At 41.8% G+C, this 17973-nt stretch overlaps 2 protein-coding genes across 2 annotated transcripts in view; one reads left to right on the top strand and one right to left on the bottom strand.

Moving 5' to 3' along the window:
- Positions 1-12449, top strand: part of camta1a (calmodulin binding transcription activator 1a) — a 161860-nt gene extending 149411 nt beyond the window's left edge. Inside the window, exons 14-22 of the mRNA XM_085394333.1 lie at positions 1242-1720; positions 2509-2687; positions 3202-3445; positions 4300-4371; positions 4482-4502; positions 4625-4824; positions 5160-5234; positions 5596-5626; positions 7358-12449. Of these exons, the coding sequence (XP_085250459.1) occupies positions 1242-1720; positions 2509-2687; positions 3202-3445; positions 4300-4371; positions 4482-4502; positions 4625-4824; positions 5160-5234; positions 5596-5626; positions 7358-7390 (1334 nt within the window). The 3' untranslated portion in view covers positions 7391-12449. The remainder of the gene's footprint in view (positions 1-1241; positions 1721-2508; positions 2688-3201; positions 3446-4299; positions 4372-4481; positions 4503-4624; positions 4825-5159; positions 5235-5595; positions 5627-7357) is intronic.
- Positions 12450-12776: 327 nt separating this feature from the next.
- Positions 12777-14449, bottom strand: LOC146645314 (urotensin-2-like). The gene is made up of 4 exons (XM_085394486.1): positions 14320-14449; positions 13853-13963; positions 13203-13246; positions 12777-13108 (listed from the first exon to the last, which is right to left on the bottom strand). The coding sequence occupies exons 1-4, from the start codon at positions 14423-14425 to the stop codon at positions 12995-12997; spliced, it is 375 nt and encodes a 124-aa protein (XP_085250612.1). The 5' UTR covers positions 14426-14449; the 3' UTR covers positions 12777-12994.
- Between the last annotated feature and the right edge of the window lie 3524 nt (positions 14450-17973).

The raw sequence follows: 17973 nt of genomic DNA, 5'->3' as shown, positions 1-17973 counted from the left end.
ACATTGGTGCCGAAACCCAGGAGGCGGCATGGCGGGTACCTACCAGAGCCAGGAAAGGAAAGAGCTGGCCGAGAGGGTGGCCGAAATAGCGGCCACCCAGCGGAAGCAGGCGGCGGAGGTGCGTCGCCAACAGGAAGAGCTGCGGAAGGAGAGCGAACGCCACCTGGGGAAGATGGCAGAGCTGGCAGCGCTGCTCTGGGCCTGGGCGCCACCCCCACAAGTGTGTCCCGAGGACAGTGGAGCGGTGGAGGAGCCGTGTGGGTCACCTCGGCAGCCGGAGGTGGTGGACGAGCCACGCGGGGGTCCGAGCCTGCCGGAGGAGGAGGAGCAGCCGGGTGAAGGGCTGCTCCTGCTGGGAGCGGTGGAGGAGCCGCTCCAATCGGAGGCCGAGGACGAGGCGGGCGAGGGTCTACACCTGCCGGAGGCAGAGGAGTCACTCCACCCAGAGGTGGGCGAGGGGCTGTGCCTGCTGGGGGCGGAGGCGCAGTGCGGGGAGCCGCTCCAAACGGGAGTGGCGGAGGCGGTGGCGGAGCAGCTGTGCGGGGAGACGGAGGTCCCTGCTCCAGGGCAGCCTGTGCAGCCGGAGTTGGAGGCAGAGGAGCGGGACAGCCCCGCTAGGCCGGGGATCGGCGGGCTGGCTAGTCCAGCCTCGCTGCCACCAGTCGATTCTGCGCGCCTGACGTCTGCCCAGCCGCCTGTGTGCAGGAGCGCACGGCCATGCCTGTGGGGCCGTGTCCGCTTGCTACGCGGCCGACCTCCGGACCAGCTTCGCCGTTGCCGCTGGATGCGCGGGCGGCCACCAGAACGGACGCTTCCCCGTCGCTTGGTCAGGGGCTGGGGCGCCGATGTGTAGGGGCCGAGTCTCGCCCCAGTTCGCGGGGGGGGTAGGTTCGGCCAGATTGCTCCCCGGCCTCAATCGGGCGATGGGGGTATGTGGTGGGGCGTGGTCTGCGGGGCCGTGCGGACGCACCTGCACGGCATCCGCAATCACGCCCGCCGTGTTAAAACACGGGGACTCAGGGGTTGGTGGTGGTGTGGTGTGGTGTGAATCAAATAAAGTTGGCTCTGAACGTCGCTCTGTGGTCCCGCCGTGCCTTATTCATGCCACAGCATCACACTGACTTTTTACCAGCGAGCTGCAGTGCATGTGTGAAAACAGCTTATAACAAACAAAATGTTTATTAGTGTGCTCTGCAGCTAATTGTTACGTGTTGTGTGTTTTTCTTTTCTTTTTTTTGCAGACTTGAGAAGACCAAGGTCAGAACCCTCCAACTACTACAGCAGCGAGGGCCAAAGAGACCTCCCACTAGCTAAAAAACATAAACCCAACCCAGAACTGTTTCAAACTCGGCCTGACAAGGCCATGTCTGTTCCTTTGAGCCTGGAGCAGCAACAGCTGCACAAGCTATCCTCGAGCACTAAGAGCCTGTCCTCAGAAGTCCTGAGCTCAGACAAAGGACTGTCTACTGGAGGCAGCACAGGGACAACAAGATGGACCTCCAGAGAGAGTTTCTCCAGCAGCAGCAACTTGGGAAGGAAGGCGCTGGGTGTCAGTGGAGGCAGCAGCTTGGGGAAGGAGAAACTGGCCAATCGGTTACGGCAGCGGGAACAGTTAGGGATGCTAGTGATGTCAGAAAGTGAAATGGCTGATTCAGAGCTGCTATCATATCGGGAGGATCTAGAGAACCAGGACTGCCTCACACAGATGGATGACCTGCAGGTGAGAGTAATAATTAAAAAAAAAACCATTCAATGTGGTCAGCTGATTGTGTAGAGCATGGCAAGTATTACCAGTCAATTGGTATGAGCCAATTGATGGTGCTGCTAAAGATTCTACAGCAGAAATGATGTACCATCTGATACAATATCAAATACAAGGCACATCACATTTAGTAAGTAACATTTGGCAGAAAAGTTTCAGTTCCAGCAGATCTTATGAATTCAGAAAACATTTTAAAATAAAATTTCAAATAAAAGTAAAAAGAACATTTGCAAACTTGCGTAAAACCACGTGTCAGGGTGTGGCACCACTTTGATAGGGTGACATACAATACAGCTACACAATCATCATTAAAGAAAGCTTTGCAGCATTATAACCTACCACTAACAACCACCATTTTCTTTTTGTAAGTTTTTTTTTCTGGCCTCCTGCATTCAGCAGGCAGAATACACCAGGCCTGGCATTCTGTCGATGCCCGTCACTGCATAATAAACTCTCTTTATTGATCCACTTCAATAGCCAAGGAATTGTTCCAGGGATTCAGTCTAACTACTCCTCTTACAAATGAAGTGTTATTTTTACCCTCCAGAAATATCACTGTCATCATTTTTATCCCTCTCTCCTTTCTGTTTCCCCTCTCGAATCCGCATTATTGTCGCAGCACCAAACAATTAAATTTGCATGACTACACCATAGTAAAACATAATAGGTAGTCTCTCAAACTGTATATATAGTAAAAAATACACTGACTCCTCACGGGTTTTCTTTTTTTTTTCTTAATAAAACAGGTAAATATGATGACTCTGGCTGAGCACATAATTGAAGCAACGCCAGAGAGAATCAAAAGGGAGAACTTCACCGCTGCAGACTCTGTGCCCTTAGACACATCAGGGGTCAGCAACACCATGAACTGGCTGGCCAACTACCTGGGAGACGTAGAACAGCTGCCAAGCATCATACATCTACGGTAAGATTCACCGTGGTGCAAGGAATAGATATAAATATAGCCAACTGGATATGCAGTATCCAGTATATTGCATATCTAGTATGCCCTCCCACCTGTTTGAATATTTTCTCTTTTTTTCTGTGCTTTGTCTAAAGGTACCTGATTTAATGTGCTTTAATAGATAGACAGCTCAAGAGAACACATTTGTACATATATGGCTTTTAGAATAACTTTAAGTTTAAGTTTAATGTACTAGCTTTAAACATAATACTATAAAGGATTAACCGAAAGTGTAAAGGAATGGGATGTCAAGCTAAAGAGAGGCACTGTCTGATTTGAAAGGTGCAGTGTCAGATGTTTGTGTACTGGCTGTGAGTTTGCAAGGAGTTATATTGTTAGTTGTCAAATTGCTTTATAAAGCTGCAAGCTGTAACGCAGTGTAAAAATGGTAAATATTTTCCTTTCTTTTAGACTTAATGTAAACTGTAGAATATATAGAATTGAAGAGAAGATATGTGTCATTATCCTTCCTCAGATCTCTGTATAATGAACCCCTGACCCCATCATCTAACCCCAGTTTGAGCCCCGGAGGGTCTCCGTTGAGAGAGGGCCCCCTGGAAAGGTCAACACTTCCTTCCCCAGCTGACTGGAGTGAGTTCATCAATGCCTCCAACAGCAAAGTGGAGCGAGACCTGGCCCAGCTGACTCTGTCGGATCCAGAGCAGAGAGAGCTATATGAGGCGGCCCGCCTAGTCCAAACTGCCTTCCGCAAGTACAAGGTACAGGCCCCGGTGCTCTGGTGCCATAAGCTGTGGACTGGTGTGAAATAGATGAAACTGTTTTTGGTTTCAGGCCAGATGTTGAAGAGTTCACTTTGTTTTTGTTTGACTCCATATGGTACTTTGTTGTAGTAAAGGGCAAGATTTTTGATGTGGTTGATTTCATGTATTTTTTTTTCTTGAGATGTACTGTTTCTAATCATGGTTAATATCTATCTTTGTGTCATTCTCTGTTCTTCTGCTAATATACGCATTACAACATATACAGAAAAATATACAAATATGTCCCTGTGGTTTCAGCATGGGAAAGGTGTGGCTTGAGCAGAGCATGGCCTTGCTTAGAAGAACGACTGCACTGTCCCTTGTGTCCCTGCTGCACTTAGACACAATTACGCTAATGCTCTCCTACTTCCTCTTTGTCTCTGTCTCTCTCTCTAAGTTAGACGTATGGAGCCTGCTACTGCCTGTTTTAAACTAGCTATCGAAACACCAGTCCTTTTCCCCTTGCCCGATCCCATTCCTCAACTCCTTACCCTCCCCATAGCTACTTTTAATAAGTTTTCGTATGACAAACTGTTCACTGTCGTTCACAGTCGTCTGTTGTGCCCATCTGCCAGCTGATGCAGAGGTGGACCTTTGTCTCTCTGTCTCCCTCTCTCTCTCTCTTTCTCGAAAACCTCCCCAATTTTCACGTGGGTCTGGTCCACCAGGCGTGGATTTATTCCAGGGTGGCATTCACATGCTAGTGAACCATGTCACCAGGAGACCTCAGGGACACAGAGCCACTAATATCCTCTGTGGCAAAAATGGGCTCTGTTTAAACTTCTGACCTATACCACTTTACTCTCCAACAGGGGCGGCCGCTCAGAGAGCAACAAGAGGTAGCTGCTGCTGTTATACAACGTTGTTACAAGAAGTACAAACAGGTAGGCACCATAGTGCGTAATGTCTGAAGTTTTCAAAACATAGCCAAATCTACATCAGCGTTTACGTCTCAGTACTTCATTCATTATCTTTCCCTTTTCCCATCTACAAGCTAACATGGATAGCCTTGAAGGTAAAATGTTCTCATTGCCATCAGCTGATGTAATCGCCACACTTGTTGGTTGTGTTCTTCCACAGTGTGAAGCCATAGCACTGTTCGTCAGCAGTAACGTATTGCTTTGTTCATGTCGGCAGTATGCACTTTATAAGAAGATGACGCAGGCCGCCATCCTTATCCAGAGTAAATTCCGCAGCTACCACGAACAGAAGAAGTTCCAGCAGAGCAAGAGGGCTGCCGTGCTCATTCAGCAATACTACCGCAGCTACAAGGAGTTTGGCAGGCTGAAGCCACACCACCGCGGGGCTGCTGCTGCTCTGGTGCAGCACAAACTAAGGTAGACGTTCATCCACGTACTGAATTAACTGAATCACTCGAATCTATTCATTCTGAAGCTGAGACATTATATTAATGAAGCGACCGCTTTGTTAAACTACATTATACAAAATGATGTTCTTGATTTATTGGACTTGACTTTGTGAAAATACCCTTTTAATGAGAGAAGTCTAAGCACTTTGGAGGTGACTCATAGTCATTTTCAGTTTATTAATTGTAGTGTGTTTTAAATGGGCACCTTTTAGAGTTTCAGTGAAAGATAAAAGTTAAACTATGGCTCTGCAAAAGATGCTTTTCCGGACAGTGAGACGCTGTTGTCTGTCTGGTGTTTCATAGAAGTAGTCTGCTCACAAAGAGGCAGGATCAGGCTGCCAGGAAGATTATGAGGTTCCTACGACGTTGTCGCCACAGGTAGGCTCTGTCACTGTCTCAAACACACGATAACATACTCATTTATACATAGGCTAGATAGAGTTCACTGTCAGATTTACTGCAGCGGTTGGCCTAAAAGATTAATATCTCATTGAGATGATCAGTTAGTCATTGTAGAAATTGCTGCCATGTTTTCATCCATCTCTAGATTATTTTTTTAACTCTGTGTAATGATTTTATTTTTGTGGAAAATAAATGGGTAGTTAGAAATGTCCCCAACACCTAAGCTCCACCTCCCTTCCCCTCACTATACCTGGCCCCCACCCGTTCTCGCCCCCTCCTTCACAGTACCTACTGTGTGCTAATAGCTGTCTGGTATTGTTTTGCTGTTTATGCCAAGCCCCTTGATGGACCATAGACTGTTCAAGCGGGTGAGTGCAGCCTCAGCAACTCAGTTCGTGCCTCTCTTTCTCTCTCTCTCTCTCTCTCTCTCTCGCTTTCTCTCCTTCTCGCTGTTTATTCCGTATGCCTCTTTCTCTCTTACTTCCTGTTATGTCTCACTCTTTAATAATACAATTATCTCCTCCTGAGGTCTCAGCATTCGCATTCTCTCCCTCCTTTCCTCGCCCATTTTCTCTTTTGCTCTTTCTCTCCCACCACCTTACCCACCCTTCCTCATTATCCATCACTATTGCTTGATGCCTGCTTGCATGAAGGCTGCCGACTGGAGCCACAGGTGGACTGAGAAGCTCAGATTTAGAGCAGAACATATCAAACTAACAACTTGCTTATGAATGACAAAATCACAGAAACACTTAACAGATACTACTTTGACTCTCTTTATCTCTGTCTTTCTCTCCTTGGAAATTACTTTTTGTTTATGTTTTTTTTCTTTTCAGCTTTTTGTGGTTATGCAGTTTGAGAGAACAGGAGGCTTTTTCTCAACCATCTTTTATTCTGCTGCATGACAAGTGGTGACAACTATGGGCCTTGCTTTTATACCTTTAGGCATGCTATGGGCCTGGTGTTTCTCAAGTAGCTGTCTGTCTGGCTGGCTGACTGTGTGCAATGTTTCTAGCCACTCGACAGACCGCGAGGGGATTTAACCCCTCTCTAACTTCTGTTTACTAAAACTGTGTGAAGCTGTGTTATGCCCACTGAATCATCAAGACAAACCAATAAATAAGCCAATAGTGTACTAAAAGATTCACCTAAATGGGGAAATGGTGCAAATATTGTATGCATAACTTAACCTCTGATTCTGAGACATTAAGATTACATGTGTTTACTCTTTTTTGGATTAGTTGTATGTTGTTCAAAACTAGGTTACCATGCTTTTAGAGCAGATTAGATTGTTAATGTTACCACCTGTTATTGCAAGTGTGTCCTCTGTACTGTGATATAGGTTTGAAGCCGTTACAGAAAACAAAAAACCCCCACACATATAATATAAAATAGTTTATTTCTAACACCAGGACAACAACACAAAGCTTTAATGGATCCATACCTCCAGGCAGTATACCAGCTCAGCATGACAAGATCCACCACTGCATCTAATCATGCAGCATCACAGTCTGCTTCTCTTCAATACATACATGTTGTAGTATTGGTCTTCTCAGAGCTAGTCTAAATCCATTACAAAGTGGTGGTTGTTTACCATAAAGTTAGCCTTTACGGTAAAGCTAATTGTTGTAACAGGCACTACTTGACTGATAATGAATCAGTCCTTTGTGGAAAGTTTAACTTTGTTTAATCTGCTATTGTTCATAAAATCTAGTGTAATAATGCATGGATTTTAGGCATAATGATACTGAGCAATAATTCTATCTGTCAGAATACCACATACTGGTAGATTAGCTGAGAAAAACTGTAATTATTATTAACAATATTGTGATAATACTGTTTATGTATCTGTATTTATTTTGTCACATTTAATCCCACTTCTAAATATTTTGTTTTTACTAGTAATGACTCTGTAATTATGCTATAACAGTTCCTTTTGTTCATTACAAAGTGAAAGCATTCTGACCAGCATTTCCTTTCACAGATGGGCTGTACTTCCTACTACTGGGCTGGTTTGATATTTTTATGTGTATGTGACTTAGTAAACTCAAATCATGGCTGTTGCATTCATGGACACTTTGTTTTTTTCTGTGTTCCAGGGTGAAAGAATTGAAAAGGGCCAGGGAACATGAGACCCCTCAGAAGAGCTCCCTTGCGATGTGACATCACTCTCCTGACTCCTCTTTTCTTTTTTGTTTGTACCCGAGACATTTTACAAGAGAAACTGAGAGAGAGGGAAAAAAAGAAACACCACCAATGCAAGCACTGCAATTATTACTACTACTGCAGTGTTACTGGTTCAACTGCGATTACATATACAACAGCATTTTTTTCACATATCTATTCTTTCCACTGACTTGATTTTGGTTGGAGAGTGGCAACTTCTACAGGATTATAAACTAAAAGGGTAGGGGTGGGGGTGCAGAACATTAGCTTCTTGGCATTTTTTGCACTTTTTCATGGATTGCTTTGTCTTTTTTTGAATATGAAGAGGATTTGGACAGTGAAGGAAGCAAACGCGGGACAAGAGGTGTAAACTGTGGCTGCTGCAGAAGATCTCAGAGGACAGAGAGACCATGCCGAAATACTCTGAGCTCTAATTGTATTTCATAATTTTTTAAGTGACCAAACAATTCATTTGAAGAAGGGATTTTTTTTACCAAATATATTAATAACCCACACGCCCACTTCTATCCACTGCTGTAGATTAATATTCAGCTTAGCCCAACAATTCCTCCTGTCCCACTGTGCTCTACCCCACCAGTCTACCCACACAGGTGGAGCTACAAATGAATGTAGTTGGGGGCTTACCATACTGAAGCAGATGGGGGATCAAATATTTGTTTTAAGATTTCTTTAAAAAAAAACAACTATGCTTTATCATATATATATTGTCACTTTATTACTTGAATTGTTCCACACTGTCCAATGTATTTCTTCCATCATGTCCAATGTATTGGTGATCTGTATCTTCAGGCTATATGTTGTTAAATCCTACCAAGAAAAAAATGCATGACTTCTTGGCAAGAAAAGTCTTTGCTTGTGTGCTTTGGTCTAGTCTTTCAGCCTATCCTCTGGTTTTGGTTTTGTTTCCACTCTATTGGTCCACATATCTGTACTCTTCTCTATGAATTCCAACATTTCATTGATGAAGCTATCCCTGTATTGTCTGATTTCTTTGTATTTCATTTTGGTTTGCCTTGTTGGTTTGATTGCTTCTTCGAAACCTACAAAGTGGAAAAAAACCTGGCTTATTTTGTGTTGTAATGGTTATGGTCATGCAGGTTATTACTGTTTTTTTGAAGTGAACTTCAGAGCCTGTGAAGGTTTTTGAGGGGAAGATCACATACATTGCCTTGACGTCTTAGAGATTCTTTGAGGGGTCCCTAAGCTTGTCCCAAAATAGGGGTTTGACAAATCCATATTTTTGACAATTGAGCGATTTCTGTATATAAAGAAGGCTGAAAGTACGTAGGGATTTAAAAAAAAAACATGTACCCAAGGGGGATTGTATTTTAGAAATATATTATTTTATTCATTAAAATGGGTCAAAAACAGGTAAGAGACAAAAACAGAATATTTGTATAGTTTCGTTTGAATGCCTAAGAAGTATGGTTGTATTGTTTGTATATAGTGTAAATACCTGGGATAAAAATGAGCTATGTGCATGAAAAGTATGAACAGAGTCAAAAGGGAAAAAAACAACAAAAGCAGTAGTGGCTATGCTCTGTAAAATTAAAACTATTTCACTATTAGAGTATTTTATTTTATTTTGATTGTTCTTGAGAAGAACATTTTGCTAAAGCATGATATTATTGCAATATGAAAAAATAAAAAATACTGTATTTAGTGTTAGGAGAAGTCTTCAAAATTATCTTAAAACAAGTATGGTTGTGTTTATTTTATTTTATTTTCATTTCTTTCTTTTGGGCTACCAAGAACCTTTTGCCAATGGTGCCAAGGTATGTGAATGCTATATAGCTTAAGAAGAAAATTAAGTTAATTTTTGCAGAACAGATAATCATCCAGTGAAATACACACTAGCACTGAAGATCATCACATCAAAACTGGCAGAGGATCGCAAAAACGTTAAGGTACACAGTTTGCAAAGAAAGTCCTATTCGTGCTGAAAGCATTTAAGTCTGTCACGCGTGCACCATTTCTACAGATAAATAGAGCATTTATCAATCACCGAACACACCGTAACAAAGTTGAGTTACTTTTTTTGTTGTCATTGCAAATGGAATGTGCTGATTTCTCATTGCTGAGGTATTATCTGATCTTTAAGATTGTAAATGGCAGCCTTGCCCGTGGTGGACATATAAAACAATTCACATTGTTACTCTGTCCCTGAAAAAGATGGGAGTAAACATGCAAACTTTAATTTACAATTTGCTGCATCGACCGACACTTGGAGAATTCAGAGTTGTTCCTCGTAGTCGAGTAGTGACGGGTGTTTCTCTGTACGGTGTTTCGGTTAAAAGCACTGGATCAAGGCTGCCAGAGTCTAAATGTATATGTTGTATTCCATGTCAGAAAAACGCGTTTAGTTAAAAACCACATGTAGCATTATGTCCATGACCACATTTCTTTGCCAAGCAGCTGAAAACAAGTTTGCAAAATGAACTGTGCCAGCAGTCAAAGGTGCTAAAATGATTCTAAACAGAAGGATGGCACTGAAAGTAGTCACTGTCCTCACTACAGAGTCCAAACAACTGCAGAAACTAAAGTGCAAACCAGTGCACTAGTGCCATTTGTAATTATGAAAGATAAGATGCATTTTGTGCATCGGGTTATTTATAAAATGACAGTATAGCAGAGAAAATGTAATTGGGATGGAGGAACAATTTGAGAGATAACAACAGTAAAGCTGCTGGTTCAGAGGTGCCTGTTGGCTGCTGTTTAATCCCTATTATATATTACCACCATAAAGTCTATCCTGTATCCAAGTATTGATACGTGATTATTCAGCCAAGTGCCACTGGAAAACTTGAGTTTTGTTTAGTGAACTGTTGTCATGTTTGTTAAATTATAATTAAGCCAAATGTGTATTTTTCCAATTTATTTACTTGAGTCACTGTTTTTTTAATTGTTTGTTTTTTGCTGTTGTTTTTCCAGTCACCTGATATGTAAACGTAATTTCCAGAGTGTTTATGTAGGAAGTGCCTATATTCATATCCTAAAAACAGTAATCCAGTTTCAGAATACTTGCATTGTATCTGAGGTTGATGTGAGAGAACGCGGTCACCCACAGACAGTGTTCTATCTTCCACATAAATACACACGATCGCCACTGTTATACCATTCCACTCACCAAAGCCACAATTATATGCCTGCACACAACACTTATAATACAGCACTCAAGCTTGTCAACATGCTAGCTTTTTTCTTTCTTTGTTTTTGTCTTCTTTTCCATTTTTTGTTGGAACAGCTTGTTAAAAACCACATTTAGAAATGCCACTACTGGAGTTTGTTGCCTTGCATTCATCCTCTAGTCTGTGGTTAGAATGCGTAGCCAATGCAATGTTGCGGCAAAAAGGAGAAGGATTTATTATGCTTGCATGGGTAAAATAGTTAACTGGGTGACAGAAGTGCACCTAAAGCATGCTTATTTTCCTAGAATCGGTAGTCAGATAGACTTGTTAAAGGACTTACTGTTCTGTAAAGCAATGAACATTGGTTTGAGGTGTCACAGAACTCAGAAAGACAGAGGGCATGTGACTGAAGGGCAAACCTACTAATTGAGCCAGTGATCAATACTCAGTAGCTACTGATGATTTCATGGCAAAGCATGAGGACGGGATTGTTTTTAGACAAGCTCTAACTTTTTGTTTTGTTTTTGTTTTTTAAAATCCTTTTTAATCAGTAGATTCCCAACTTCAAATAAGACAAAAGGACAAGGGTAGAGACATTGTGACAGTATATATAGCAACTAAGTGACACACGGTACACACAAACACACGCACAAGACACCGCACAGCACACATGCTGACATGTCAGGTGTCAATTTCACTTGTACATTGAGTGGTGAAGGCAGCATTGTTATTATTTATTTATTTTTACCCAGACTGAGGGACTGGTTCACCTCCCTTCTGTATTTTACTCAGGGTGCCAAAACGGGGAGGAGGAAACAGAGCAGGACATGTGATTCACAGCAAGAGAAGCTGAAATTCAAAACCCCTTCTAGCAGACAAACAGGTTCAACAGTGCAAGAGTGAAATCTTTAACACGGCTTGCTGTAGTGTATGAACAGTTTCCTCAAAATAACCTCAGTACACACAGTACTAGAGCCCTGAAATGATGGTTGTTTATGTATATGTCTTTAAGATAAATGATTTGACGCTTTTTCGTAGAAAGCTGTCATATTATTGTGTAACTTTGGCCACTTCTTTAGGCCTTTATAATTCATTTAGGTGACAGTGTAGAGGGTATTTATGATTAAGAGTGTAGCTGTATGAAAAGCTTAAATCTTGTTTTTACTGCCATTTGTGAATGGGACGGCAGGTTAGCTGACAGTATTACTAATTTCGAGATGTTCTGTGAATTGACCTGAGAATCTGCCTTTCCTCCTCTTCTTTTTCCGAAGCACCCCAACCAGAGAAAGGTAGGCACATCAGGACAACAGAACACAAACAGATTTACAGTATATTCCACTTGTTGACACAGAGCAATAAAGAACTATTTTGTGGAGACCTTATAGACCTAGCAAAGTTTAAAATGATTGGACACATGTAGTCGACTTACTCTTATGCAAATGCCAGTATTGCAAGACAAGCATTCAGTAGTTTATGGACAGCAATTATATGGCACCCTTTACCGAACTGCACGTTTTCATCAATTCCAAACTGAGAAGAAAAAAAAAAGGCCCTGCTTTGATAGAAAGCCATGGGTCCTCGACACTTTGCATGTGAACTAGTGTTAGATCTATTTTCCTCTCCTCTATAGCTGTCTTTCTCTCTGTCTTTCCCTGTTATGTGACAATTTTTCTCCGCTCCCAACCCCTATCTTTAAAAGTTTCATGTCCTCTTGGTTCTCCTAATGTGTTTTGCTTTCCTCCTTTTTCTCCCCTTCTCTTGTTTGTAAGTTTTATTTTTGTAATTGTGCATGTACAAGCGTCACTGACTCGATGGATATGTTAAAAAAAAAAAAAAAAAAGATTTCAGCTGCTGAAGCCATGCAAAACGTTTTGAATTGCCCTTAAAATATGGAAGATGTTTTCTGAATGCTTTATATTCTTTCTGCTGTAAAATAATAAAAAAAGGAAAAAATGAAGAAAACTCGAGAACCAACTTTGCAAAGTCTTTTTGTTTCCTTTTTCTTAATTTACGGAAGGCATAGTGGGTTCACCTTTTACCAAGAAAAGACAAATACATGATTTATTTACAATATTTTTTTATTTCTGTTCAACGAACAGTGCTATATAATCTTTGACTTTCACGTCTAAAAGAAATTTAGCCATACATTGGACAACCAATGACTTTATATGTGGATTTCACAGTTCTAACTAAACCCTAATAAATCATCTTAAAGCCTCTTAGCAATATGTTTCAATCACAGATGGGGCATTTTGTGTATGTCTGTATGCGCGTGTGAGGGTGTGCGACTGCACATGCGCTTTATGCATGTGAGGTATTTCTTATTTATTTTGGCTGCATGTGCCAGTGTGAGTGTAAGATGTTTGATTTTTTTTTTCTTTCAGTGCAAGCCCTGCCTCGTGCCTGTTTTCAGTCACTGTTTTAGACACAGTACTTCCAGAAACACTCTGAATTCCCTCCTCTCTTCCTGAACTGTTTCCGGATGCCCAGCGCATGGCTGAAAGGATTTAGGAGACTTTGTTTCTCCAACAGGACCTGAAAGACAAGATAAAGCGATTTAGTGAATTAGTCACAGGGTGTTGCTCACATTACTTTGATGTTTTAGGAATAGCATTCACTGAAAACCTACCTCTCTTTTGAGCCCCCTAGGAAGCAGACCTGTTGTTCTGACACCTGAGAGAAAAGGAAACATGGTAAACATATGCTGATAGCTTAGCTGTGTTTCTGGGAATGTCAGTAGAGTTCATTTAAAACAGATGTACTGTACTTTTTCTACTCTTATGATGATGGTTGCTAACGTTAGACACGGCCATGGTTTGTATGTGCTATGTAAGTTTAGGCCCTGTGTGCTCATTGTCAGACTATTTTTTCTGCTCTTAGATCTGCATGATGTGAAAAAAGGGGATCTCATAAAAGTACATAGATATGTTCATTTGGTTATCTCAGGCACTCGTCTCTGTTTGAAAGGGGCAGCGACTCAGAAGAAAGTGGGCCTAAATGAGGAAGAGGAGTTAAAGTTGGGGGGTTTTCAGGCAGTAGATAAATGAAGGGGCTGTACCAAGTGTAAGATTTTTAAACTGTAACTAATGCAAAGCTACTCTAGCAGAACACAGCATATGAAGTATATGAAGCTCAAAATGTGCAAATGAGCTTTAAAAGTAAGTAGTGCTCTAGTAAGCATATTACTATGTAACTGTGTATGAATCCACATCTAAAGCACACTCTTTTCTGCAAAATTAAGTCATGTAAAGTCACGTTTGGTCAATGCACGTTTCTTACCATCTCTGTTGATCTCATCAGATATTAGAGTGGAATATCTAGGGCCTGTACCGTCCTGCTCAGAGAGAGGCAGGTCATCCAGACTGCTGATTCCTCGGTCCTCCGCTGATACTGAGGAGAACCAAACAAGCCCACACAGTTGGTAGGAACACCATTGAGAGGTACGGATTCGTGCTGTGAACATTTTGTAATCTAATTCTCACTGGTAATCACAATAAAGCATTCGAAATAATTGAACAAAAACTCAATCTCCTCTCTGATGGCAGAACTTTGGCATGTGAACTTTGGCAGAGCAATCATTGTTCAACACTGCAGCTCTAAAGTAATTACTTCAAGGCCCCAGGACATGACTAGCTTGCCATTAATCGTTGCAAATTATGTTTTATTACTAAAAATGCTAATCAAGGGACTGACACAGGGAATTACTTTGTATAACAGCTATAATAAAGATATTACTTTCCACTCACCAGGTCCTGGATACGGCATCTCAGCAGATTCTGTAATGGGGTGGGCCAGCAGTGGGCTTGAGGCCACAAGCACAAAGGCCCAGGAGAGAAGATGGTTACACTTCATCAGTGCTGATGGAAGTGGCTCTGATTTGCACAGAGGGTGAAAAGGAGAAATCTACGTGCTCTGCTGATCCTAACGGTGTTATATAGTTGAAGCTGTAGCCTAACCCCTTCCCACCCACTTCCTGCATGATGCACAGCAGACACAGACCTTTTCTTGCTGCTACGGACGACAACATCATCCAGATTCGCACTCTTGTGATAAATCAACAGGTGACTTATAGTCTCAATAAAAAAAAGATGTGAGTTGGCCCATTCTTCAAGGGCATAGTCATATTTTACCTGCTCTTAAGGTTGATTGAATGTTTTTTTACTGACTTTGTAAAAGGTATCGAGGCAGGTGTTTAAGATGTCACGTCAGTGTAATCCCACGAGGGAGCAGATGGAGAAACAGGGCAGACAAATGACTAATATTTTTATACTACTAGTTCATTAAACTCTTGGACCATTTGAATCCTCTGGCTGTATCTCTGCAAACAAAGCCCAGCAAACCCCTAATAAATCTGTAATTATTTAGAGAGGTGGAGTGGACTTGTTAAAATGTTGAGGGCCATGTTGTCTATAAGCCGTCTGACATTTTAAGACAACAAGAAAATGCTTCCATGGACCACTGAATCAGACTGATTGATGCATTTTATTTAGAAGCCTGGCGGTTTTAAGCTTTTATATCTGTGCTTTCACGTCTTAGTCATGCAGTAAAACGAAACTTTATGAGTACACCAAGCATCACTGCTCAGAGGCTTGGCTATTGAGTATGAGATGGGTGATGGGAGGGGGGAGTTATTTACAAAGTCATATTTTGCACCTCTCTGTGTAATTTGTATATTTATTAGATGTATGACATCAGCGTTCAGTCCCTGATAATGAGAGCCAATGAAGCAACAGTGACATTTTATTTTATGCTTTGCATGCCAGACACTCCATTAGGTGTTGCTATATATCATGAAATGCAATTAAAATTTATATTCTGAATTAGTCGAGGCCAGTGTGCCAATTCCAAGTTATTTCAGCATCTATAATAGACTATGGCTCCCCCAAACTTGATGTTTTTCCTACTCTATGCAGTCCTTTTGACAATTTAATCAAGAATTTCCTCCAGGCATCGGTGTTTTTGGGAAAACATTTTTAATTGCATTTTATAATAGCATTTTTAATGCAGTGTCGCCTGATCGCCATATTCACGAAATCTTTGAATGATATTATGTACTGTAGATGGTGAGATATTCAAAATCTTTCCAACTTTACATTGAGGAACATTACTCTCAAAGTTTTCCACAATTTTTAGATGCAGTTTTTGTTTTTCGCAGATTGGTGAACTTCTGCCCATCTTTACTTCCCAGATACTCTCCCTCTTTAAGATGCTCTTTTTATGTCTATTCATGTTACTGACCTGTTTCCAGTTCAGAATGTTTGTCCAGTTGCTTCTTTTTAATACCACTGACCTTTTCAGCCTTTTTTTTAGCCTTCTTCCAACTTTTTTCAGACATGTTGTGGCCATCAATTGCAAAATGAGCTATAAAATTTTCATAAATCAGTAAAATGTGTCTGTTTACACATTTTTATGTTCTGGTGTGAATAAAATATGAATTTATAAGATGTGCAAAAGTGATGTTTGGTTTATTCACATTTTACACAGCATCACAACTTTTGGAAATTGAGATTGTACTAAAGTTTATTTGAAGCATGTATAAGATTTTATCTGGCTGAATTAGACAACTGAAATTTCTCAGTAAATCACATGATAGGGTTGGGCTGGTTTCTCTGTGGGTTCACCCGAAACCTTGGCTGATTGTGACCCACACCCGTTTTCACACCTTGGCTCTCGTGATTAGGTAGAGGATCAACAGGGGGTCGACAACCCTCCCATGCGGCTTAAAATCTGGGAAAAAAGACTCAAACTCTTTCATGGCATGCATTTTTAATTTCTCTTTGTTATTTGGGCTGATTGGGCAAAATTTTGTATTGTGCTCTAGACAACCCAAAATGTGATGTCTACACACCAGGTCCTAGGAGGTTAAAGAAGTCCAGACGCTTTTCTTTCCAAGCTCCTTAGACTACGATGACCTGGATGACTGAGAACCTTTAAGATAAGATAAGAGATAAGATAAGATAAAACTTTATTAATCCCTCGGGTGGGTTCCTCTGGGAAATTCGGTTTCCAAAAGCACAGCACCGACAGAAGTTACAGTTACAGAATATTATATATATATACACACACACACACACACATATATAAATACAGAGACATATATAAATAAAATATATGAAGGGGATAAATAGAATAAATAGGAATAAAAATAAAAAATACAAGTGAATTGCACATTTCAAGTATTTAGGTCTATTGCACCATTGACTATTAACAAAAGTATTGCACAAAAGCTATTGCACAGTGAGGTGAAGAGGCACTACAGCTTAGTTGTTCCCCCCTCCTTTGTCCACCTGTCCCCCCCCCCCCCCTCCAGAGAGGAGTTAAACAGTCTGATGGCGTGTGGGACAAAGGAGTTTTTAAGTCTGTTAGTTCTTGTCTTGGGGAGAAGCAACCTGTCACTGAACAGACTCTTCTGGTTGTTAATGGCCGTGTGCAGAGGATGCCCAGCATTGTCCATAATGTCCAGCAGTTTTTTTAGTGTCCTTTTCTCTGCCACTGTCACCAGAGTGTCCAGCTTCATGCCGACCACAGAGCTAGCCTTCCTGATCAGTTTCTCCAGCCTGCATGAGTCCTTCTTTGCTGTGCTGCTCCCCCAGCACACCACAGCATAGAAAAGTACTCCAGCAACCACTGACTGGTAAAACATCCTCAGGAGCTTCCTGCAGATGTTAAAAGACCTCAGCCTCCTGAGGAAGTACAGTCGGCTTTGGGCTTTTTTATACAGGTGCTCTGTGTTGCATGACCAGTCCAGTTTATTGTCCACCCACAGCCCGAGGTACTTGTACTTGTTGACCACCTCCACCTCCTCCACCTCTATCTGAACCGGCAGTGGACCTTCTCTGGACCTCCCGAAGTCCACAATCAGTTCCTTAGTCTTTGAGGTGTTGAGTTGCAGGTGGTTTGTGTGACTCCATGCGACAAAGTTCCTCACCAGACTTCTGTACTCCTCTTCCTGATCATCCCAGATACACCCCATGATGGCTGTGTCATCTGCAAACTTCTGAATGTGGCATAATTCAGAGTTGTAGCAGAAGTCAGAGGTGTACAGGGTGAAGAGAAGAGGGGACAGCACAGTTCCCTGTGGTGCTCCTGTGCTGCTGACCACAGTGTCAGACGTAATGTCCTTCAGCCTGACAGACACAACTGAAAGTTCCATCTCTCCATCTCAGCTCCATAATAAAATACTGAGCAGGAAAACACAAAGAAGGAATTTCATATTTGGACATTGTTAGGTGTGGTATAACAAGGCCATTCATAGTCTTGGCGATGCATACAGAGAAAGAGGCTCGTAGACACAAGTGACGCCTTTTATTTCATGGTATGGGAATAGCCTCGGGTGACTACTTTTCATGCACCACACAAAGTCTAGAAAGATGCTTTTCGCTGGCTTAACACCTGCTAAA

The sequence above is a fragment of the Rhamphochromis longiceps genome, linkage group LG20 (assembly GCF_057381845.1).
Source record: "Rhamphochromis longiceps isolate RC_006_pf linkage group LG20, R_longiceps_female_GT1.1, whole genome shotgun sequence".
NCBI classification, from domain to species: Eukaryota; Metazoa; Chordata; class Actinopteri; order Cichliformes; family Cichlidae; genus Rhamphochromis; species Rhamphochromis longiceps.
This window is presented reverse-complemented; position numbering and strand designations above follow the sequence as displayed.

Excerpts from the sequence above, each read along its gene's own strand:
- LOC146645314 (XM_085394486.1), bottom strand. The coding sequence starts at position 14,425 with ATGAAGTGTAACCATCTTCTCTCCTGGGCCTTTGTGCTTGTGGCCTCA. Across the intron at positions 13,247-13,852 it reads TGATGAGATCAACAGAGATG|GTGTCAGAACAACAGGTCTG; the intron begins GTAAGAAACGTG and ends CTTTTCTCTCAG. Across the intron at positions 13,109-13,202 it reads CTAGGGGGCTCAAAAGAGAG|GTCCTGTTGGAGAAACAAAG; the intron begins GTAGGTTTTCAG and ends CTTGTCTTTCAG.